At 41.0% G+C, this 25637-nt stretch overlaps 1 protein-coding gene across 1 annotated transcript; it reads left to right on the top strand.

The window, feature by feature from the left end:
- The first annotated feature begins 1852 nt into the window (after positions 1–1852).
- On the top strand, positions 1853–24370 carry LOC126379688 (uncharacterized). Its single transcript, XM_050028508.1, has 18 exons — positions 1853–1920; positions 3274–3396; positions 9272–9400; positions 9841–9963; positions 11067–11198; positions 12268–12522; positions 12670–12786; positions 13429–13743; positions 15064–15270; positions 15853–16134; positions 16578–16749; positions 17015–17118; positions 17210–17412; positions 18733–18860; positions 19659–20101; positions 20785–20992; positions 22415–22606; positions 23569–24370. The coding sequence occupies exons 2-18, from the start codon at positions 3300–3302 to the stop codon at positions 24368–24370; spliced, it is 3909 nt and encodes a 1302-aa protein (XP_049884465.1). The 5' UTR covers positions 1853–1920; positions 3274–3299.
- Positions 24371–25637: the final 1267 nt, after the last annotated feature.

Genomic DNA, 25637 nt, shown 5'->3' with positions numbered 1-25637 from the left:
GTTCAGTTCTGCTTCTGTAGACCCTGGTGTGATGAAGAGGTTTATTAAACATCATCTTTTTACCAAGTCCGAAGTACTCTAAACCGGCGAGCATGTATGAAGTCTTTGATGGGAGTGGAGGAGCGAGAGAGAGAGGGAAATTATGATGGGCCATACGAGTATACTGGAAAGAGCAATAAGGTCGCATTTTGCACTGCATTACTGTTTGTGTGTCTATGTTTATTTGCTTGTGTACTCTGTAGCTCCAATGCGGACCCGCATTGGAGCAGCGTGGTGGAGTATGCCCCATACCCCCTCCGGTTGATTGAGGGGAGGCCTGTGCCCAGCAGTGGGACGTATATAGGCTGTTTATGTATGTGTATGTGTACTCTGTAGTAGTCGTTAGTGACATCGTAACGAAAACTTTGAGGGATGATTCAGACCATGATTCTGAGTTGATATCAAGCGTTATTTTCCGTCGCAGAAAGTCAATTTGCACAAACCTTCTGACAGGAAAATCCACTTGATATCAACTCAGAATCATGGTCAGAATCATCCCCCTCAGTGTTCGTTACGGTATCACTAACACCCATACGCATTTGTATTGCTGCCTGTACTGGAACGAGGTGTAAGTGACATCGTAACAAATACTGAGGGGGATGATTCAGCTCATTATTCTGAGTTAATATTGAGTGAAATTTTCCTGTAAGTACCTACGTGAAAGGGCACAGCCCCCCTGCCTCTGTCGGATTTTACGATATTATGATTTAGTAAGCAGGTTGGAATGTCGTTCCATATCTCGCGCGCTTATGCGTTCTAGCCAAGTTGCCAAACGGTTTAAAGGAAGAAACTGCCGATAAAATATTTATTAAAAAACTAAAAGAAATCCTGATAAATAAATACTATTATAGTAATAATGAATATTTTAATGATACGGATTTAAACATTTAAAAGCCACTTTCTCACTTGTTTTTTCTTTTGTTGTGCCCGAAAGGGTCTGTGATGTGAGACTCAAATGTAACAGACCAACTTGTACACCATCATACTATGCAAATAAATAAAGAATATCTTTATTTCCCTAATATCTTAGGTACTAATTGACAGCTACGGCTCACCACCTATCACGTTGGTCTAACAGAAAGCTCGGTGAGGTGTAGATACTTAGTTCACCTTGCGATCAATGTACCTCTGACTATCCCAATTCGCATATAGACGTGAGCTTATATGTTTTTTTATGTTAATTAACATCGATTTGTCGTAGTGAGTTTGGTGCGAGTTCAGATGGTTCCGAACATTCCGATATCAAAAACATAAACAAGCGGCAAAGAAATAGGGTAGACAGATATGTCTGCCCGTAGAAAATTATGGATCTACCTACTCCACTCCAATCTCATCAGTCATCCCGTGATCATGGCACTTGCAACAGTGTCGAAATATCGGGAGTCTCATATCCCCATTTAAACGCGGTAAGAACCCGTTATTATGTGCTTTAATTAACATGAGACTGAAAATATTAACGAAAATATTTTTACCTAAATAGTTGATTATTAACACACACAATAATGTAATCATTTTGCCCAAACTACATTTTGTTATTCAAATTCAACGCAGAAACAAACTATTGAATATATTTCGTTACAAAAAAACATTAAAATGTAACTTTACGACAAATATAACGTTTCCTTTTGTGATAAAAATACTATAAAATGTTATATAGGCATAGAAATGTACTTTACAAAGTCACTGTTAAAAAAATAAAATCTTATTACGTAATAAAAAAAAATAACATTTTTTTAATGTATAATTTAATAATTTATTTTCATATTTAAGTACATAACTGAAAACAACAGAAGTCAGACATAATGGTGTTAAATTTTAATTTATTTTTTCTTATTATTATTATTGACAAAATTTATTACACTTTGGCTTTACATGACTACGGTAAGTAGTAATTTTACGTACGGTAAATAACATACATAACATAGACAGCCTATATACATCCCACTGCTGGGCACAGGTCGCTTGTATAACATATTAGATAGATAGATAGATAATACGTTTATTTGGGACAACAGTACAAGTAGGTTACAAACAATCAGTAAAACATACAGTTTGAAACATAACAATAACAAACCACTTAGAAGTCAGAAAGAGTAATCTAGTTAAGTACCGCCGTCCCAAAATAGGCCCTAGCTCAGCATTTGCTGCGGAAACGCAGAACGAGTCGCAGCGCTTTTAATCTGCTAGTACCTGTCGCGAGTAGTACGTACGTGCGCGCAAACAAATCGAACTAAAAATGGATACATACTTAGGTACATAATATATGATCACGCCTGTTTCGCATTAGGGCATAGGTTAGAGACTACGAATATAAAAATAGATAAAAAATAAATACAAAGGTTTACACACATATTATTATTAAATAAAATTGAACATATATGTAACGAGGGGTAAGTGTCATCTACCTGCCTGCCTGACAGGAATGTTTCATGTAAAAAATAAATAAATAAAAAAAGTAAAAAAGTGCGGGTGGAATCAAATATGAAATAGAGTAATACCGAGTGTTCTTTTAAAATCCAAAACCCATTGTTTAACTATTGTGTCTGGAAATCTCGGTGTTAATAGAGATGACGACAGGGTCAAAGATAAGTTGTAAAGTGGTAATCTAGAAATCTAGAAATAGACGCCAGCTTAATAAATGATAATCTAAATGATATTATAGAACGTTAACTCTTCGCCTCGCACCAATTTGTATCAATTGCCTCACCCCCCCTGGGTTTTACGTTAGTCTTAATTGGCCATAGGCCGCGAAGGAAGTAAAGGGGGCAAATTCTTGCAGATTGTTTGTTTTGCTTGAAGTTTTTGCACGGGTGTCTGGGGTGTGCAAAGAAAATAAAAATACCGTACCGTACGTAACCGCCTGTACCGGCTGTTAGCCGTAAAAACACCTCCACCAACCCGCATTGGAGCAGCGTGGTGGAGTATGCTCCATACCCCCTCCGGTTGATTGAGGGGAGGCCTGTGCCCAGCAGTTGTACGTATATAGGCTTTTTATGTAATGTAATGTAACATATATTTTACGTAGCTTTTGCCGGCGACTTCGTCCGCGTGGAAGGATTTTTCCCGCTAATTTCCGTTCCCGTGGGAATTTCGCGAATTCCTTTCTTAGTGCACCTCTACGGTACCTAAGCTACGTCCCTTCCAAATTCAAGTGCCTACGATTAGCCGTTTAGGCTGTGCGTTGATATGTCAGTCAGTCAGTTACTCCTTTTATATATTTAGATTTTATTTCAGAGAACTATGACTCACATAATGACTCGATGGAAGTGGAAAACCAATACTCCAGCTATGAGGTCGCCGAGAACAAAGATCCCAACTACGGAGACTTTCTCGGGTCCCCAGATCAGGACCCATCTGGTAAGTTTTATAACAATTTAACATAACATAGAATAAGAATAAAATAAATTTATTGCCAGTAACAATTTACATTCGCTATATGAACTAGGTAATTATGAATATTGCGAATACGGGCAAAAGGAAATGGCTCAGCTTGTGCTGCGATGGAGCCATGCTATGGCGCCATCCAGCGCTGGTTTTCAGTCATTTCCTTTTAACATAAGCTTACAACTGCCTCCGTGGTCCAGTTGAGCGTTGGGCTCACGATCCGATGTAAGTTGCAGAAGAACTTTGATGCTCTAAGTGTGAAGCTCTCACCCGGTGTCCCGAGAACTGTAGTTCTTGGGATACCGGGTGAGAGCAGTAGTTCTCGGAATACCATTAGTCCGGCAAAGTATAAGTCAAGTGGACAACGGCCTCAGTGGTCCAGTGGTTGAGCGTTGGGCTCACGATCCGGAGGTCCCGGGTTCGAATCCCGATGGGGACGTATCACAAAAATCACTTTGTGATCCCTGTTTGGTTAGGACATTACAGGCTAGTCACCTGATTGTTCGAAAGTAAGACGATTGGAAGGCACGTTAAGCCGTTGGTCCCGGTTACTACTTACTGATGTAAGTAAGTAGTCGTTACATGAGCCACGTCAGGGGCCTTTGGCGGCTCAATAGTAACCCTGACACCAGGGTTGATGAGGTTGGTAATCCACCTCACAACCCACACGATAGAAGAAGACCTAGATGGCGTATGTGTAGCGCATTCAGTGTAAAACGTAAATAATTTAGCCTTTTTCTCATTTACTATTATTTTTGAGGCTTCATTTTATCTGTTCCACAAGAGGTAAAATGTTAATGTATTTTCTTTATATTATTTGTTAAATACATATTCCCATACAAAAGAATTTAAGACCCTAATAGGCACTTTAGTTAATAAACAAGCATGATAACCTATGTAGGTATTAAAAGCAGAATCACCAGTTTAGAACAATAAGTGATTATTTCAATAAGATATCATAATTTTACAATAGCCTCAGTGCGCGGAAGAATTAGATCTGTCAAGTACAGTCATGAGCAATATAATGTACCCACTTTAGGACTCTGTCGCACTAACATATTTGACATTTAGTGAGACTTAAAGTTCAATTTGTCAAAAAAGTTAATGTGACATGGTACCAAAGTGTATACATATTAATGCTCGTGACCGTACGTCAGCTAGTGTAGTGACGTTCATTAGCGTAGTGATGTATAAGTCGGGAAAAGGCCGATCGATTCTTTTCTTTATCAATTTCGCCTTTAATCGTCATTTACTAGGAGAGATTGCAGTTAAATAGAAGCTTATTTTTATAAAAATGAATATTTGGCAAGAGAAATCTTGAAAACTAGTACGTTAAGTATATCAAATATATATGATTCGAATTTAAATTCAAACTCATAAAATGTAATTCAGTGGTTTAGGGTGCGAGTCGGAATTCCTTTTTTTTTTGACGTGACTTATTGTAGTTTTGCCGCAGATGGCATTAACTACTTGGCCAGGCAAATGGGGAGCGCTGAAGGCTCTCACCCGGTACAACCTTTAAGACAACAGGCCTGACGGTGCCCAGTTAGGCGCGTATCTCGGCTCAGGGCGTCGTCTAGAGGATTATATTCGAAAGAATCCAGTAAACCATTTCCTTACAGGATATCGAAGAAGCAACTTACTCCACCGAGACGTTTACTCTCCCAACCATACACAACCACGAAACACTCCAAAACCAAGTAGACCTCACCAGACACCCACTTGGCCAAAGTATGATAATGACCATTGGAAAACAGATAAAAAACTGTTACAAAATATACCAAACAATGCTAGAGAAGTTATCCAAATGGCTCAAAATGCAAAGATCATTGCCAAAAATATCGATAAAAAAATAAATATCGAATCTAAGAAGGAAGTAAGCAATGTCAATGTTAATCAAAAAGGAAAAAATACCATTAAACAACTTCAGAATAACAACAATAGACTGCGTTCGGATCTACAAAATGGCGGTCGAAAACTGACAATCCGAATAATTATCACGCCAAAAGCGCAGAATGTTAGAAAAGTGACTCGAATGATAACACCCAACACGAAACAACTGATCATCAAGCCAAATGACAAAACGAGGTCTTTTATAGGTCAAAATAACGGCAAAAACAAAAAAATATACGTTGTTAGAATCACAACACCATCGGCACCCAATTTTAACATCGCAACACGTTCCAAAGGAAGACATTTGAAAGTCTTAGAAAGAGATAGAAACATGCCTGAACTGGGTACAAATGAGACCAAAGTACCCGATACTCGTAGGACAAAAAGAAAAAGACAGAAGATATGGAAGAGGGTGACGTATGGGGCGATAGAGTCAGCAATGGGATATAAACCGACTGATGAGATGGCAGAATTTGAACAGGCCTTCGAGGCCCCTGGACAGTTCCAAATCCCTGGTGAAGGTAAGTATTTGTATAATAAACACATAACACAAAACTGCTGTATCCCAGAAGAAGTAAGCAGAGGTATAGTGTAGAGTATACCTTTTCTATACTTACTGCCATGATTAGACTCCACACCATCACTGTACAGTCATGAGCAATATAATGTACCCACTTTAGGACTCTGTCGCACTAACATATTTGACATTTAGTGAGACTTACAGTTCAATTTGTCAAAAAAGTTAATTTGACATGGTACCAAGGTGTACACATATTAATGCTCGTGACCGTACAGGCAGACCGTCCTGCATTGACTGACTGTTTGTTTTGTCTTGCTCTGTATTCAGATGACGTATGCGTGAGACAAGGATAGCAATATCAATACACTACATATAGTATACATGATGTTAAAGACACCGTACCGAATACTCAGGAGACCGAATACTGAGGGAGATGATTCAGCTCATGACTCTGAGTTAATATCAAGTGGAATTTTCCGTCGCTAAATTATGTAAATGAAAATAATTTAAAGACACTAATATTTTCATCATGAGCTGAATCATTCCTCTCATTATTCGATATGGTGTCACTAACACCACAGACCCATTCTTCGACAGCTATATTTAAGTTCCATGTAGCAGGCGCGAGCCTATTGCCATTCATCATCATCATCAGCCCATTAACGTCCCCACTGCTGGGGCACGGGCCTTCCCTATGGATGGATAGGGAGATCGGACCTTAAACCACCACGCGGGCCCAGTGCGGATTGATGGTTATTAACGACTGCTAATGCAGCTGGGACCAACGGCTTAACGCCTTCCGAAGCACGGAGGAGCTCGAGATGAAAACTTTTTTTTTGTGGTTATTCATCCTATGACCGGCCTTTGCGAAAGTTGCTTAACTTCAACAATCGCAGACCGAGCGCGTTTACCGCTGCGCCACCGAGCTCCTCCTATTGCCATTAACCGGGCACAAATCCTAAAAACCAGGTGATATCAAAATTATCTATGACCTAAATGTGAATTCACAAAACTCATAAAGTCGAATTCAGTTCTTTAGGGCTCGAGCCAGGGACATTATGAAGAAAGTCAGGCATATTTTTGAATAGTTTAAGAGTTTTTTTTTTTACGTGACTTATTGTAGATTTGCCGCAGATGGCATTAACTACTTGGCCAGACAAATGGGGAGCGCTGAAGGAACTCACCCGGTACAACGTTTAAGACAACACGCCTGAGGGTGCCCAGTTGTGCGCGAACCTCGGCTCAGGGCGTCGTCTGAGAGGAAAAATATTTGAAAGAACTAATCGACTCTAGTGGGTCGATAGCGTTAAGCGCTGATTGAGGGAAAAATAGTTTGAGATATTGGTGCTAATTCCTGTAAATACATCTAATTTTATTTTAAGTTATATCTGTCATTTTCTTATCCGCCGAAAAGGAAAGGGACGGGTAATCGACAAGCATAAAATTTATGGAACACACGTCAATTTTAAGCACAAATCTAAACCAACCGTCTAAAAATTTTACATCCGTCAATAACCCGACACAGTTAAGTAGACAGCACGTCAAACGGAATGCATACCAGCGACGTACCTTTTGATTCGCCCGGGTTATTCATTCATTTACTCATTCTTCCTAAAATTAAGAGCTGTGAATCATCCGTCCCTTTCCTTTTCGACGGATACGAAAATGACGGATATAACCTAAAATAAAATTAGGCGGTGTCTGCAGGAATCGGGGCCATTAAGTAATGAAACATTTGAAAATACAGGTTATTCAAGAGAAAGGGAAGGCACTAAAGATGAATATGAAGATGCAAGGTCGCTGAAGCTAGCAGGTATGAGAAACTGAACTAAAATAAAATGGGTCTCAGGCTCAGGGAGAAAACAGGTGACTCCCGCTCCGGCTCGTTCCTGGTCCAAAGGCTGGCCATTGCCATTCAGCTGGGTAATGCGGCTAGTGTTGTGGGCACCTTTGCTCCGGGAACAGTGAGGGGCGGGTTATTTAATGACTAGTTTTTCAGTTTTTGTAACGTAATGTTATATTAATATTTACAATTTACTTATAAATATGAATATACATTGGTGCTAATTCCTGTAAATACCATCTAATTTTATTTTAAGTTATATCTGTCATTTTCTTATCCGCCGAAAAGGAAAGGGACGGGTAATCGACAAGCATAAAATTTATGGAACACACGTCAATTTTAAGCACAAATCTAAAACCAATGGAACGCGCCCAACTGGGCACCCTCAGGCCTGTTGTCTTAAACGTTGTACCGGGAGCCTTCAGCGCTCCCCATTTGTCCGGCCAAGTAGTTAATGCCATCTGCGGCAAATCTACAATAAGACACGTCAAAAAAAAATCGAAAACTTCTAGTCTCCGGGCCAAATGGCCCCATTGTTTCTTCGGCAAAGCGTCCACACAAGTCGCATCCCACTCCAAACACATACCAAACCTCCAAGGTGTCTAAGACAAACCATCGGGCCTTTTCCCATCTGACCGGAAAATTCCACTAACTATTTGACTTATTTATGAATTTAAGTCAAGAAAACGTTATAATAAGTTAGTAAGATTTTTGTTTTTTATTTATGCATTTACCTATTTTTTTTTTAAAAGGATTATTATTATATCATCAAATTTTACACTATAGAGATCACCGTCTCTTTATAGTTTTGCCTACTCCATTAGGGTTGTCTGGCGAGGGTATGTGTAAGTATGCACTACATAACATAAACAACCTATATACGTCCCACTGCTAGGCACAAGCCTCCCCTATATCGATGTGCCCTCCGAAGCACGCGTTCATCATAGATTTTCGGACAATCAGGTGATTCTAGCCTGCTCAAAAAGTGATTTCGTTAATGTCCGCATCGGGGATCGAACCCGGACTTCCAGATCGTGAGCCCAACGCTCTAACCACTACACCATGGAGACAGTATGAAAGAAAGAAAGAAACGTTTATTATAAAGGGACACCACAGTAACAAATATAAAACAAATAACAAATATATAATATAAAACACGGAGTAACACATAACTTACAATCAAAACACATAATAAAAACAACTTACACGAGAAATACAAATAATTGAGTGTATGAACTGGTCAACGATGGTGGTGGTGTCCTTTATAAAAGGGCCTCACTCAGCATAAGCCGCGGCGCGAGCCACGACGCTGGTATTCTGTGGACCCTGCTAAGCGAGGCACGGAAGCCGTGTCTCCCACAAATACACGTCCCACTGCTAGGCACAAGCCTCCCCTATATCGACGTGCCCTCCGAAGCACGCGTTCATCATAGTTTTTCGGACAATCAGGTGATTCAAGCCTGCTCAAAAAGTGATTTCATTAATGTCCGCATCGAGAATCGAACCCGGGCTTCCAGATCGTGAGCCCAACCTTCTAACCAGTACACCATGGAGACAGTATGCACTGGTATATTTGATTCATTTCATTGCAGACAAACGTCAGAGGAAACAGTTGGGGGCTCGTAAACAGTGGGATGATTATGAAGAGTATGCAGGTTCTGGAGGTCCCGGAGGTCCTATAGGTCCGGGACCTATGATCCCTGAAGCAGCCATGGGTCCAGGTGGGTTCAAACCCTGGAATAAACTAGAATAACTTGTAAAATGTTATCCCGTTTTCACAGGGTCCTTTTTTTTGACGTGACTTATTGTAGATTTGCCGCAGATGGCATTAACTACTTGGCCGGACAAATGGGGAGCGCTGAGGGCTCTCACCCGGTACAACGTTTAATACAAAATCAAAAGTCAAATCAAATAAACCCCAACCTAAACCTAAATAAAGATTATATCTATCTATCTATCTAAATAAACTTTATTGCACACAACATATAAAACAAATTTACACAAATGGACGAAAGATGCAGATTGAGGGAAATCGTCGACCACGCCGGTGGAGTCGGTATCGGCGTTTTGGAGTGTTTGGTGTCGCGAGCTGATTGGCTGCCTCTATGGCATTAGTAAATGACTGAAGCTTGTATTAATATATTTTTTTGTTTATTTTCAGGACCTGGCCCCGGTGGGGGAGGATATGGGCCTCCAGGCCCAGGGCGGTCAGGGTTTGGACCAGGTGGTCCCCCCGGATACCGTCCTCCCGGACCTCCAGACTACAGGAATGGTCCGCCTCTAGGTATTTTATTGTTATTATTTGAGTGTGTTATTTATGTATGCAGAATAGAATAGAATGGAAATAGTTTATTATAAAAGGACGCCAGACACAAAAAAAGACAACAACATCATATCAAATTTCCACTTAAACGATTACAAATAAGCAAGACGGATGTTAGTCGAAATGATCATAAGGTGGTGGTGGACGTCCTGAGATAAAAGGGCCTCACTCAGCACAAGTCGCGGCGTGAACCACGACGCTGATATTATGTGGACCCTGTTGGGTGACGCACGAACATCGTGTGTCATAATTTGTGAGGTTGCGTAGAACGCTTGCCTCTCACTTTGAGTTCGTAGGTACGAATCCAGCACAGGCCTAAACAAATGATTGTCGAATTTGTTTTCGAATTCATGTTTGGATCATAAATTATTATCGCGTGTTCAACGGTCAAGGAAAACTTCGTGAGGAAACCCACATTCCTGATGCATTTTCGGAGGTACGTGACCTAACCTGTATTGGGCTGGTTTTCCCTTCGCGGGTTGGAAAGTCAGACAGGCAGTCGCTTCTGTAAAAACCGGACCTGTCTACAGGTTAGGTAAGCGGACCCTGTGAACAACCTGACAATGCTAAGGAGATCAAATCAAATATACTTTATTGCACAGAACTAAAATTTCAACAATCAGACATAACACATGAAAACAGTACAATTTGGGCGGCCTTATTGCTCTAGAGCAATTTCTTCCAGGCAACCACCAAAAGGAAACAAACATTTACAAACAACTTGAATGCGGGATGGTGCAATAAAAAATAAATACCTATAAGTAAAACTAAACACAATATAAACCATAAAACCACAACCATATAACCATATAAACCATATATACTAAAAAATATACCTAACCATAATCAGAGAAAACTATAATAATAAATAAAAGACTATACACACACATACAAAACAAGTATTGAAATAAATAAAATACATCATATATACGTAATAGTAATATCCTAAGAATATCCGCATAAGGATTCAAAATGAACTCGCAACTGGTTTTTGAAGCTCTGAAGAGAGTGATGATTGAATCGTATTTTCTACCATATAATAAAATATTTCCATTTAATTTCAGGGATGGGACAATATGGCCCAGGGAATGGACCAAACATGGGAGGTCCTGGACCTGGATATGGACCATATCAGGGCGGACCACCAGGGCCAAGATATGGACCTGGTCCAGGCCAGATGGGCCAAGGCGGTCCAGGTAAAAAAATATAACCTTTCTTTTTTTTTAATCACGCGCTGGTTACTACGAGTTCAAGATGCATATGGAGGTAGGCAGATCAATGGAATCAAATAGGCTAGTACCAAAAATAAAGTGAAATAATAAAGTGTATTCATTATTATATGCTTATAATAATTATATATTATGCTTATATATCATTATTATATTTTTAGATTATGACATACAAATTTGCTATTTATTTATGTTACTATAAGTACTTAATTTGATTTTTCTACACCTTAATTATATTATCCCAAATTATACCAAATTATTATTATATAGATTTATGTAGATTTGCCGCAGATGGCATTAACTACTTGTACTTACCCGTGCTTACGGAAACATACAATAGAATAAAATGGACATAGAAAATCTGTATTTCCGAATGCATATAACCCGGGTGCTTTCAAGGCCAGAGTGAACAGACACCTTCTGGGCAAGCTCCATCTTAGGCCTCGTGATAAATTGCTATAAAATGTGGAGCAACGTGGAGTGTATCCCGTCTGAAGGATGAGTTACGAAAAAGAAAAGCCATCAGTTGAAAAAAGGCAGTTTCGATTGTGAATAAGTTTTTCTAAGTTTTCTTCTTTCTCATCTTTAGGGAATAAATATAACTATGATTTTCCAGTTAAGTGTGGTTCTGTAATTGAAGTTCAAAGATCCTTTAAAAATAAAGTAATAAAAAAAATAACATAAATATAAACATAAATAGCCTATATACGTCCCACTGCTGGGCACAGGCCTCCTCTCAATCAACCGGAGAGGGTATGGAGCATACTCCACCACGCTGCTCCACTGCGGGTTGGTGGAGAAAAAAAAAAGTTTATTTTCCAAATCAACATAACAAATTGTGAATAAGTCTTCCCATTAAGTACTAAAAAGACTTGTGTCGGGAATGACTCGCTTGTTTCTATCCTTATTTATATATAATTTACACTAATGAACTTAACCAGATGTATTAGACGTAATTTAATGTAAAAAATAAAAAAATAAAATTTTGGAGAAAACCTTTGGAGAAGAAATATTCGATTTAATTTTCTATTTGTAGGTGGAGGCATACCGGACTACGCTAATGGACCAATGGGGCCACGGGGTGGACCTATGGGCCTTCCTCCAGGTGGACCTATGGGTCCTATGCAGGGTGGGCCAGTAGGTCCTATGCAGGGTGGGCCAATGGTGCCACCTCCAGGTCCAGATTATCAAAGAGTTCACCCTGAAATAAGATACAATTACGGGGACCCTAATAATGACCCTAATGGACCAAGTCCTCAGTTCATACCGAGAAGTCCTCCAAATAGACCTGGTAATTTTATTTATACATACACACAGAAATAATAATATTTTTTTGTCAATAAATGCTTTTCATGCCTAAAACTTACAAACTGTTGCTTTCTTAGATGAATTGCTTCGATGTGGCCATTTTAAGCCCCATTACCCCATGTCAATACAGGTATGGCGAGACAAGGTCCATCATTTAACCCAGGAAACTATGGACAACCTCCCGGGAGCAGTGGCCCAGGATACGACTACGGAGAAGGGCCTACTCCAGACCACGGGTACACGCCAGGTAAAAGATTATCCTTACTATGGTCCCAAGCACTCGAGTAACGTATTTTCCCGACGACCTGATTACTCTAGCCGTAGAGGCAGCCAATCAGCTCGCGACACCAAACACTTCAGGACCCCGATACCGACCGACGTGGTCGACGTTTTCCCTCAATCAGCACTTATCGCTATCGACCCATTAGGGTCGATTAATTCTTTCAAATATTTTTCCTCTCAAACGACGCCCTGAGCCGAGGTTCGCGCCCAACTGGGCACCTGATTCAGACCATGATTCTGAGTTGATATCCTATGGAATTTTCCGTCGATAAAATAAGGAACATAAAATAATTTTAAAAAACAAAAGAATCGTGATTTTTTTGACAGGAAATTTCACTTGATATCAACTCAGAATCATGGTCTGAATCATCCCCCTCAGTATTCGTCACGGTGTCACTAATTTCACTTTGTATGTGTCTTCTTCTTTGCGAGTCGATGGCGATCGATACTAAATTTTTGCTGACCGATAATTGGCCACGCTTACGGCATTGTCAGTGGCTTCGTCAAGGTCTTTAATAGTGCAGGTGTTAGGGCATTTAGGACAGTACAAAAGGTGTAATCTACGCAATAAATGAATAATGTTTGAATTTTGTTTTTTTTTTCGCAGGCGAACCTCAGTTACAGTATACTGATCTTTATGGCCCCGACGCTAATGGACAGAACATTGGACCAGAATACGGTCAAGGTGGACCACAATATGGTCCAGGTGGATCTCAGTATAATCCAGGTGGACCGCAATATGGTCCAGGTGAACCACAGTATGGTACAGATGGACCACAGTATGGTCCAGGTGGACCACAATATGGTCCAGGTGGACCACAATATGGTCCAGGTGGTCCCCAATATGGTCCAGGTGAACCACAAGATCAATCTATCTACAGAGTTTCACCGCCAGGTTATGGGCCGCCACCAGGATTAGGAGGTATAGAGACAGCTTAGCATATTAAATTTTTGCTTATTTAAAAAAAGGAAGAAAGTTTATACAGGGTGTTAGTGACATCGTAACGAAAACTTTGAGGGATGATTCAGACCATGATTCTGAGTTGATATCAAGTGGAATTTTCCGTCGCAAAAGTATGGATAGGAAAATAATTAAAAAAAAACACAAAAAAAATTATGAATTTTTGACAGGAAATTCCACTTGATATCAACTCAGAATCATGGTCTGAATCATCCCCCTCAATATTCGTTACGGTGTCACTAACACTTGTACTTGTACGGGGTGTAAGTGACATCGTAACGAATACTGAGAGGGATGATTCACCTGATTATTCTGAGTTAATATCAAGTGGAATTTTCCGTCGCAAAAGTAAAGAATTGAAAATAATTTTAAAAAACTAAAAAAAATCTTGTCACGTAGGTCAGCTGGAAGAAATCTCTTTGTTTAGAGATAAGCTTGCCTGTACTATCTGTTTTCTTTGTATGTTTCCTGTGTCTGTTTCATTGTGTACAAATAAATAAATAAATAATAAATAAATAAATAAAAATACATGATTTTTGCGACGGAAAAATCCACTTGATATCGACTCAGAATCATGGTCTGACTCATCCCTCAAAGTTTTCGTTACGATGTCACTAACACCCTGTATATTGTCTTCTCTCGTGTTGTAAATAACCGACCTCGTCAATGCGCTGTTGTCAGGGTGGCTATGTAACGATTACTCACTTACATCAGTAAGTAGTAACCGAGACCAACGGCTCAACGTGCCTTCCGAAGCACGGATCATCTTACTTTCGGACAATCAGGTGATCAGCCTGTAATGTCCTAACCAATGTAGGTATCTCAAAGTGATTTTTGTGATATGTCCCCACCGGGATTGGAACCCGAGACCCGAGATCGTGAGCCCAACGCTCATTTAGCGGTTATCGCTATCGGCCCACAAGGGTCGATTGACTGGATGAGAGCTCAGCGCTCCCCATTTGTCCGGCCTAGTAATTAATGCGATTTGCGCCAAGACTACAATGAGTCATTTCAAAAAAATAAGGTCAACTTGGCGAAGGTGGTTAGGCTAGTATAACCTGCCTTCCGAAGCACGGAATCGTCTTACTTTTCCAGACAATCAGGTGATTCAGCATGCAATGTCCTAGCCAATCAAAGGACAGTCTCACTAAGCGACTTCGAAAATGTCCCCTTCAGGAATCGAACCCAGACCTCCAGATCGTAAGCCCAACGCTCTAACTAGACCATGGAGGCTGTGTATTTTTAATCTACTTATGTACTGTGTTGTTCGAATATTTTTAGGACAATTCAACCAACATTCTCCACCTGGTTACGGACCTGGTCCAGACCATAACCAGCACAAAAACCCTGGAAAACCTGGTCCAAAGAACTACGGTTCCGGAGGACCTTATGGCGGGAACCTTGCCAATCCTTACACCACCCCGAAGAAACCTCCAGCCAGCAAGCGTGGTGCTAAGACCACGACAAAAGCTGTTGCCAGAAACAAAGGTAGCTTGTTAACGGTATCTTCTATCGTGTGGGTTGTGAGGTGGAGTACCAACCTCATCCGAAATTTCCGCCAAAGTGAAAACTGCACTTAAGGTGATGCATTTCAGTCAGCTAGGTGACCTTGCGTCAGTAGATGGCGTTACTTCTGAAGATTTCGTATTTTTTTCCATTTATTCGTTTAGTGTTGAGTTCTGACCCTCTGAATGTTAGTTTGCGAAAATAATACACCAAAATATTACTATTTATCAGTTTTAAAACAATATTCCTCTGTCCGTTTTCCTGTAGTAGTGCATCAACTATGGGTATGGGTATGTAAAAAAAAGAAAGGAAAACATTCTTAACAGTAGGACTACGGCCCTGTGCTGGGAGGTTTTCTGGCCACGTCTTTCCCTCAGCGTTACAGATTCCGATGTGGTAGTAGTTTTACAGCTAGTTACATAAATACGTAATTAAATTTTTTGACGTTCAAAAAGCGCTAACTTTGTAAGCCAATTTTGAAAAATAAATATTTTTGTATTTTTTGAATGGGAAACGGATCGCATTAACTTAAATTATAAGCTAATTATATCTTTCCTCCTAAAGCTGCGAAAAACGTGACGCAGTCTAAAAAGCCGATCAAAGTCAAAGAGAAACCAACACCTCCCAAGCCTTTTACCACCACTGCCACCTCTGCCAGCATAAAATATAAAACGACCACAGTGGACCCTGATGTAACAGAAGATCCATTTGAGGAGTACAAAGATTACGACCCTTTGGGGACCACTAAAGGTTTCGAAGGGATGGACAGTAAAACTACAAGAGAAAGGCAGACCGAAACTCCATCGACGAGGAGCGAAGCTGAAAGATTGTCTAGTTTAGTAGATTGTAAGCACACCCCATCTTTTTACTCAGACACTCATCATCATCATCATCATCAGCCCATTAACGTCCCCACTGCTGGGGCACGGGCCTTCCCTATGGATGGATAGGGAGATCGGGCCATGAACCATCACGCGGGCCTAGTGCGGATTGATGGTTATTAACGACCGCTAATGCAGCCGGGACCAACGGCTTAACGTGCCTTCCGAAGCACGGAGGAGCTCGAGATGATTTTTTTTTGTGGTCACCCATCCTATGACGACCGACCTTTGCGAAAGTTGCTTAACTTCAACAATCGCAGACCGAGCGCGTTAACCGCTGCGCCACCGAGCTCCTCTGAATTGCACACTTACTTTTATATGTGCAAATGTCAAATTGCAACATTGCTTTCTTAGATGAATTGCTTCGATGTGGCCATTTTAACCCCCTGTTAACCCCCATTTTTTCAGCGTTCGACCTCCACCCCAAGTTCGCGTTCATCAATGACTACCATAAAATGAAGAAAGAGAAGAAGCTCGGTATATTCACCAATTTTGTGGTGCATGTCATGGACATTCTGGCGAAGAAGGACATAGATTTCGTGGATAGAATTTTGATGAGCTTCACGAATGTTTATGAGAAGTGAGTCAATAGCGCCCGATATTTTTTTTTTCACATATAGAAATAGAAATACTCTTTATTTGCTTTTGAAAAGGGTATATTAATAGATGGATGCTCATAAAAGTCTCTCCTTATCAGCTATCAACAATAGCATGCAAATATTGTTACATAAACATTTCCAATAATTATCATTATATACCTTGTAGCGGGTCTACGCACTGAGCGTCGTCCGACACGTGGTCGCCATTTCTTGCTCTGCTTTACCCTGGTGGAATGTTATCCTCAGATACTACAACAATGGCGAGTTGTCGGCTCTAGGGGAGCCAGCTGGGCGAATGGCTATGGACTATCTGTGGGATATAACCATCCATTATCAAGAGGATCCGAGGGGTGAGTGAAATTTACCGGTTCCTCATTCTCCTACCAGTAGAACCACACGACAAAAAGACATACGATAAAAAAAACAATGTTATTTTTTCAGATGTATTCAAAGTTCTTTTCACCGCAGTAAGCGACCGGATGGCGTACTTGCCTGATGATGTGAACATATACCTCACCTTTCTCGACAGTCTGTTCACTCATGATGATGAGCAGGATATTCTGGACGTGGTACACAGCCTGTATGAGTACCCAAACAACCCAAAAATGACGTGTGACATTATAACTGAGAACATGATAAATAAAGTAAGTGATCATCATCATCATCATCATCCCGTTTTTCACAGGGTCGGTTTACCTAACCTGAAGATTTCACAGGTCCGGTATTTTCCGGTTTCCGGTGGCACGTGATTAAAAAAAGAAAAAAAAAGTATATATTTATTTACCTGGTCCACCTTGACCCATCTGCCCTGAACCAGGTCCATATCTTGACCCTGGTGGTCCGCCCTGATATGATCCACATCCAGGTCCAGGACCTACCATGTTTGATCCATTCCCTGGGCCATGTTGTCCCATCCCTGAAATTAAATGGAAATATTTTAAAATTTGATAGAAAATACGAATGAATTATCATTATCCCGTTTTGCACAGGGTTCGCTTACCCAACCTGAAGATTTGACAGGTCCGGTTTTTTACAGAAGCGACTGCTTGTCTGACCTTCCAACCCGCGAAGTGAAACCAGCCCAATACAGGTTAGATCACATACCTCCGCAACGCATTTCTCGGAAAGTGGGTTTCCTCACGATGTTTTCCTTCACCACTGAACACGTGATAATCGTTTATGATCCAAATTACTGTTGTTTTCCTAGATATTGTGTTTTATTATTAACATAAAATACACGGGCACATTAAATAAAATGCTTTGTTTTTGACGTGACTTGCTGTAGATTTGCAACAGATGGCATTAATTACTTGGCCGGACAAACGGGGAGCGCTGAAGGCTCTCACCAGGTACAACGTTTAAGACAACAGGCCTGAGGGTGCCCAGTTGGGCGCGAACCTCGGCTCAGGGCGTCGTCTGAGAGGAAAATATTTGAAAGGGTCGATAGCGATAAGCGCTGATTGAGGGAAATCGTCGACCACGACCACGCCGGCGGGGTCGGTATCAGGGTTCTGAAGTGTTTGGTGTCGCGAGCTGATTGGCCAGAGTAATCGGGTCGTCGGGATCGTATATTACGTCCTTCGGACGCCGATACTTTTCAGTACCGTCCCTCAGCGGAATGTATTCGGAAGCCGCAACTACCAGGGGATTTGGGTGGTGCGGAGCAGAATCGAAAAAACGTTTTGAAGTTAATTTAAACAATTGGGCAATGGTTGGCAGACCTAGGTCAATGTGCAGATTTTCATTGCGTAGGAACCACGGAGCTCCCGTGGCTTTCTGCATGAAACGATTTTGTATTACCTGTAGACGGTGAATTTGAGAGGGACTCGCGTGCATTTTTTGGCTGGAGTAATCGGGTCGTTGGGATCGCATATTACGTGCTTTGGGCGCCGATACTTTTCAGTACCGTCCCTAAGCGGGATTAAATAAAATGCCTATTTATCTATGGTATTTATCTTCTTCAGGTATATGTCCATAAGGTGAAACAATTAGCCGGGACTCCGAAGATTAACATATTGACAGTGTCTCTTAACACTATGCTTACTAACAGATTCGGCGGCAACATTAAAATTACCACCCAGAAGGTGCCAAAGTAAGTACCAACTCAACGGTGCTGGGGGGGTTAAAATGGCCACTTTGGCAGCGTGGGTGTGCTGTCGTCAAAGGATGTTTTCGGGGTACCGAACTGAGCATAGTACCCCGCTAGCCACAAGTTGGTAGTGTGACTAGGGATCGACGATCCAACAGTGTTGTGTTGGAAGTTGTATATATGCGTCTTGCCGTGAAAACTTCGATACCGCGTTTCACGACTGCTTGAAGATTCCATTATTGAATGTGGCGCCATCTGTTGCATGTGAGCGGAACTAGGTGGCGAACTAGTTGGGTCCGCTACACTTTCTTAGATGAATTGCTACGATGTGGCCATTTTAACCCCCCCTGATTTCAGTACACATCATCTAATAACTTCCCAGGCTACGTTCCTCAAAAATAATATAGATGGCGCTGTGTAGATTACAGATGGCGATACGACTCATCACCCGTCTAACAGAAAGCTCGGTGAGGTGTGGGTACTTAGTTCAACTTGCAATGGATATACTGACTTTCCCAATGAGGGGTTCAAATCCCGGTGGGGAACTCTCGCAAAAATTACTTTGTGATCCTAGTTTGGTTAGGACATTACAGGTTGATCACCTGATTGTCCGAAAGTAAGGTGATCCGTGCTTCGGAAGGCACGGGCGTTGGTCCCGGTTGTAAGTAATTAGTCGTTACATGAATAGATGAGTCATGTCAGGGGCCATTGGCGGTTCAATAGTAACCCTGACACCAGGGTTGATGAGGTTGGTATCCCTCACAACCCACACGAAAGATGAAGAAGAACGTTTTATTTCAGGAAATACAGAAGGATGAACTATGAAACAACGGTGCGCGTACGCACAACATCAAACCCAATAATCTTACAAAACGCAACTTCATTTAGTCTGTATACTTATTTAAAGAACATAACTCTCCATTCTAATTTGACGTCAAACTCGACGTCAACGTCAAATTCCAACGCCACATCGAACTCTTCATCGACACCAAACTCTGCATTGACTTCAAACTCTACATCAAAGTTAAACTCTACTTTGACCTCGAACTCTACGTCAACATCAAACTCTTCATCCAATTCGACGTCCTGTACATGGCCACAGCAGAAGCAGATTTTAACATCTGCGATTAATAATACCGTTGATAGACTGGGAAATAATTTCAAATTCGTATTAAAAGTTAATAATACAAGGAAAGAGCTTCTAGAATCAAATGGCGATGATTTTGATGAAGGCTCTTCAAGTGGTAAGTTCATATATATTCATATTTATTTATTATCACAATTATATGTGTATTATATAATATTGTGTTATATAATATTAAACGTCTCCTATCTTAAAGGTTGCCTGGAAGAGATTGCTACTTAGCAATAAGGCCGGCTATTCTACTCTTACTATTTCTCTTTTGTTTTGTATTTTGAATTTACTAATAGTGCAATACAGTATTTGTTATGTTATGTGGTAAGTGTAAAGTTTCAACGGACCTCCACCACAGCAACCGCACGCAGTAGCCATTGAGGCGGCCAATCTAGCCTTAGAGGCGGCCAATTTAGCCCTGGAGGCTGCCAATCAGCCTTAGAGGCGGCCAATTTAGCCACAGAGGCGGCCAATCTAGCCACAGAGGCGGCCAATCTAACCACAGAGCCAGCCAATCTAGCCATAGAGGCGGCCAATTTAAACATAATCCACCACGATGCTTCAATGCTGGTTGGTGGAGGTGTTTTACGGCTAATAGCCGGAACTAATGGCTTAACGTGCTCTCTGAAGCACGGAATCATCTAACTTTTCCGGACAATCAGGTCCATTACAAACAAAAGACAGTCACACAAAGTAATTTGGACAATGTCCCCATCGAGAATCGAACCCTAAATCGAATTCTAAGCAGACGGAGGCTGTTAAATGAGGTATAACATTTAAATCTGATTTCAGGTTTGGATTTAGCCGCAGCTTTAACGGGAACCAGAAGGCTATTGGAACCAAGAAGAAGCAGGCACCATAGAACGAAGCAACGCAGCCACCGCTACCGACCCCGCAACAGACACAAGCACACTCACCAACACAGGAACACACAAAAACATCACAAACATGAACACACGAAGTCTCAAAACCACGAGAGAAAACGCCCGAATATTCACAAGTGAGTAGTTCTACCAACATGCACAAGTGAGTAGTTCTACCAACATGCACAAGTGAGTAGTTCTACCAACATGCACAAGTGAATAGTTCTACCAACATGCACGAGTAAGTAGTTCTACCAACATGCACAAGTGAGTAGTTCTACCAACATGCACAAGTGAGTAGTTCTACCAACATGCACAAGTGAATAGTTCTACCAACATGCACAAGTGAGTAGTTCTACCAACATGCACAAGTGAGTAGTTCTACCAACATGCACAAGTGAATAGTTCTACCAACATGCACAAGTGAGTAGTTCTACCAACATGCACAAGTGAGTAGTTCTACCAACATGCACAAGTGAGTAGTTCTACCAACACGCACAAGTGAGTAGTTGTACCAACATGCACAAGTGAGTAGTACTACCAACATGCACAAGTGAGTAGTACTACCAACATGCACAAGTGAGTAGTTCTACCAACATGCACAAGTGAGTAGTTCTACCAACATGCATGAAGAAACTTTGTTATAAGCCCCTAAATCATCATCTCCCTAGCAGAAATAAAACGGGATATTTTAAATATCTTTACTCCTTTTATTTTAATTAATTTTAACAAAACAAAAAAATAATCTTCCCTTATCCTCTAACCCTTACCTACTTTTTAAAACTGCCTTACGTCCCATTCATTAACCATCCTCCATTCATACCATAAACAATCAAATTCCCGTTAATTATCCTTCCATAGTATTCTCACTTTCTTACAGGACTGTTATCCCGTTTTACACAGGGTCCGCTTACCTAACCACCGTTAGGTTATTAAATAGAGACACATCTATAGGAGATGTGCATTGGGCTGGTTTTCGCTTCGCGGGTTGGAAAGTCAGACAGGCAGTCGCTTCTGTAAAAAACCGGACCTGTCAAATCTTCAGGTTAGGTTAGGTTATTAAATAAAGACACATCTACAGGAGATGTGTATTGGGCTGGTTTTCCCTTCGCGGGTGGGAAGGTCAGACAGGCAGTCGCTTCTGTGGAAAACCGGACCTGTCAAATCTTCAAATTAGGTAAGCGGACCCTGTGAAAACGGGATAATGGAGATGATGACGTATGATGATAATACTACTGCTCTCAGTTGGGGGGGTGCTCGATGTAATCAAACTTCAGCAATTATCTTGAATAATCTTATATTTTGTAAATCAATGTTAACTGTCTAGCTATTCGTTCCAGAATGCCGCAACCGACCTAAATTGCCGCCTCCGACCTTTTTAAAAAAGGCGGGAAAAACGTTCCTCTTCGAAAAGAAGAAATCAAAAGTCAAAGCAACTGCCAGTGTCAAAATATCAATAATAAAGTCGTGACACAAATTCACGACTTTATTCCGGCTGTTATTAATTATTTAATATAATAATCATAAAATAAACATACGGACCCTAACACGTGTTACAGGCAAGTAAGAGACAAGATACATAAATATGAGAAGTTGATGGAGAGATTAGAAAGAGGAACAAGAGAGGCCCACCTCAAACCTGATCCATATAGTGTCATAAGCAAAGAGGACCTAAGACACCATCACAGGAAGAAGCACCACAGTAAACGCAGGCACAAACGTAGAAACAGACACCATGGGAGAAAACACAGGTATTTAAAAAGTAAATACCACATTGTTTTAAGTTTACGCGGTTATTGGTGCTAATTCCTGCAGCCGCCATCTAATTTTATTTTAAGTTATACCTATCATTTTCTTATCCGCCGAAAAGGAAAGGGACAGGTAATCGACAGGCATAAAATTTATAGAACATACGCCAATTTTGAGCAAAAATCAGGTGTCAGGGTTACTATTGAGCCGCCAAAGGCCCCTGACATGGCTCACGTAACGGCTACTTACTTACATCAGTAAGTAGTAACCGGGACCAACGGCTTAACGTGCCTTCCAAAGCACGGATCGTCTTACTTTCGGACAATCAGGTGATCAGCCTGTAACGTCCTAACCAAACTAAGGACCACAAAGTTAATTTTGTGATATGTCCCCACCGGGAATCGAATCCGGATCCTCCGGATCATGAGCCCAACGCTCAACCACTGGACCACGGAGGTCGTCATTATTATGTTGGCAGTATGACATGCTCGACTCCAGTGAGTGAAGTCCTCGATTCGACGACGTAAATGTCAACTTGAAATACCAAAATGCTCAGCTGAGGCCGTGTCGAGTGGAGGAAGAGTTTGTTACCGCCCGATCTCGTACTATAAAGCTGTATTGCAATCATCATCATCATCAGCCCATTAACGTCCCCACTGCTGGAGCACGGGCCTTCCCTATGGATGGATAGGGAGATCGGGCCTTAAACCACCACGCGGGCCCAGTGCGGATTGATGGTTATTAACGACTGCTAATGCAGCCGGGACCAACGGCTTAACGTGCCTTCCGAAGCACGGAGGAGCTCGAGATGAAAACTTTTTTTGTGGTCACCCATCCTATGACCGGCCTTTGCGAAAGTTGCTTAACTTCAACAATAGCAGACCGAGCGCGTTTACCGCTGCGCCACCGAGCTCCTCCATATTCCTCCTGTATTGCAATAAAAGCTTTTATATTTGAATTTCAGAAATTGGAGAAGAGAAGTAAAAGGAGCTAAGTTATCCAAACTTGATCTTAGTGAGAGCGAAGACGCTAGTTCAGAACCAGAAATGTTCGGAACAAAACGGTTTTCTGTCGTACCCAAGCATGACAAACCGGACGAAACGCCGCCACCGAAACCAGCAGAACCACCGAAGGCTCAACGGTATAAATTCATGAACCCAGCCCTGAGAAGACCCGCTAACCTTGGAAAAAAACCTGAGAATCCTGAGAGTCTAAAGGAAGCAAAACGAGAAGGGAGTTACAAACAAGGAATTTACGTCAAGCCTGTGAAACCTCCAGATAATAAGTCAAATGAAGACAGTTTATTAGACTTAGACAATGATGATGATGCGTCCGCATCAGCTAGCACTTTTAACCAGAAGAATGACGCGAGAAAAATGGGTATAAAACTCAAACGGCGTCGACGTCGCGCCGCAGGTTTTACAACAACAACTTCAGCGGAAAAAATCCGATATCCTATTGACGAAAATCGTTATAACGTTATAAAATTAAATGATCTGAAAGTTTCTAAAAAGACAAACGCTTCAGCGGCTTTGAAGTATATTAAAAGGAATATTCTGAGGAAGATTAAGCAGCTGTCCAGAGGCTTGGTGGCGAATTTTAAAAAGTTAGCAAAGAATCTGTCAGTTCCTTCCAATGAGAGTGATGAGTATCAGATCGGAAAGTCTAATATGTTTAAAGCGTTGGGGAATTTAAATTATTTAACGGATATAACTAATTCGCCGGCTACGGTTTCAATTACTCCTGTAAATTTGTATCCTGATTAAAGTTACTTTTCTATTTTAGTTCTTTGCCATAAACATAATAATCACTTTACCTTACCCTACTAGTATATTCTTTTATCTATAATTTTCATAGATTAAGGTAGCAGAAGGTACTTTTTGTCTGTAGCTACCTAAACAAGTATTTTCTAGTAAAGCGAATGAAATATGGATACTTGGCAACGTGGTCATATGTCCCAAATATGTCCGTAGTCTGATCGGCGAATCGTAAACAGAGTTCTATGAAGCGACTTATTAAAAAGAAAAACTTAAAGAACTTGCTTATCGCTTTCGCCCTATTCGCCATTTGCCCGAATTATGGCGTTGATAGCGAGTCCTCGAGTGTCGATTACAAAAAGGGGTAGGGCTCTTACTTACAAGCCGATTATCCATGGTCCGTGCCAAGAACGTCCTATTTAAAACTATTAATAAATTGGCAATACTGGGAAAACGGTAAACTAATTTATGGATGTCTTGGCGGGAACTTCAACAAAGGCGCAACTTTTGAAATTTTTTTGAAAAATTTTATTAATTTCTTTGTTAAAAATTGTATAGAACTTCATTGTATTATAGTGTAAATAGTGTTTCTGTCCTCCTATCATGGAGGGAAATGAGGATCAGGGGGATGGTCCCCCTAATCCTGCTAAAAAGAGGAAGGACTTGTCCCTGTCCTGTAGCGGCGTCGGCGGTGAGGATAGTGACTTATATAAACCTTACTTGAAACCGAACTATAAAAGACAATATCCAGAAAATAGTTTCATGACTGAATATAAAGTGTTTATTGAAAGTTTGGACAAAGAACGCTTAGGCAATAAAAGTCCAATATACTTGAACCATATTTTTGCAACGGAAGTGAAAGGTGTAATGGCAATTCGCAGGATTAATGCCAATAAAATTGCGGTGGTATTTAAGCAGCACAATACTGCAAATAATTTATTGAACAATAGTGCTTTTTTGGAAAAGTACAAGCTGAAGGCATATATTCCGGCAGCACAAATTGAGCGCGTTGGGGTGATTCGCTTTGTCCCAACAAATATCTCTACCAAGGAATTATACACTAAACTGTCCTCTGTGTACGACATTGTCGCAGTACGGCGCTTCACGAAGAAGGTGGGGCAGAACCGTGTCCCACTGCAGACCGTAAGCATAACGTTTCTGGCGAATTCGCTTCCTGATTGTGTACAATATGATTTATTTTCGTACCGTGTGTTCGATTACATCCCACCTCTGCAGCAGTGTTTCCGCTGCTTTAAATTTAATCATTCAGCCAAAG

Source organism: Pectinophora gossypiella, chromosome 29, assembly GCF_024362695.1.
Source record: "Pectinophora gossypiella chromosome 29, ilPecGoss1.1, whole genome shotgun sequence".
Classification (NCBI taxonomy): Eukaryota; Metazoa; Arthropoda; class Insecta; order Lepidoptera; family Gelechiidae; genus Pectinophora; species Pectinophora gossypiella.
This window is presented reverse-complemented; position numbering and strand designations above follow the sequence as displayed.

What these genes read in the sequence shown, in the direction of transcription:
- LOC126379688 (XM_050028508.1), top strand. Translation starts at nt 3,300, where the DNA reads ATGGAAGTGGAAAACCAATACTCCAGCTATGAGGTCGCCGAGAACAAA. An exon ending in AGACCACGGGTACACGCCAG is followed by an intron (nt 12,787 to 13,428) that starts GTAAAAGATTAT and finishes TTTTTTTCGCAG; the next exon opens with GCGAACCTCAGTTACAGTAT. An exon ending in CACCATGGGAGAAAACACAG is followed by an intron (nt 22,607 to 23,568) that starts GTATTTAAAAAG and finishes TTTGAATTTCAG; the next exon opens with AAATTGGAGAAGAGAAGTAA.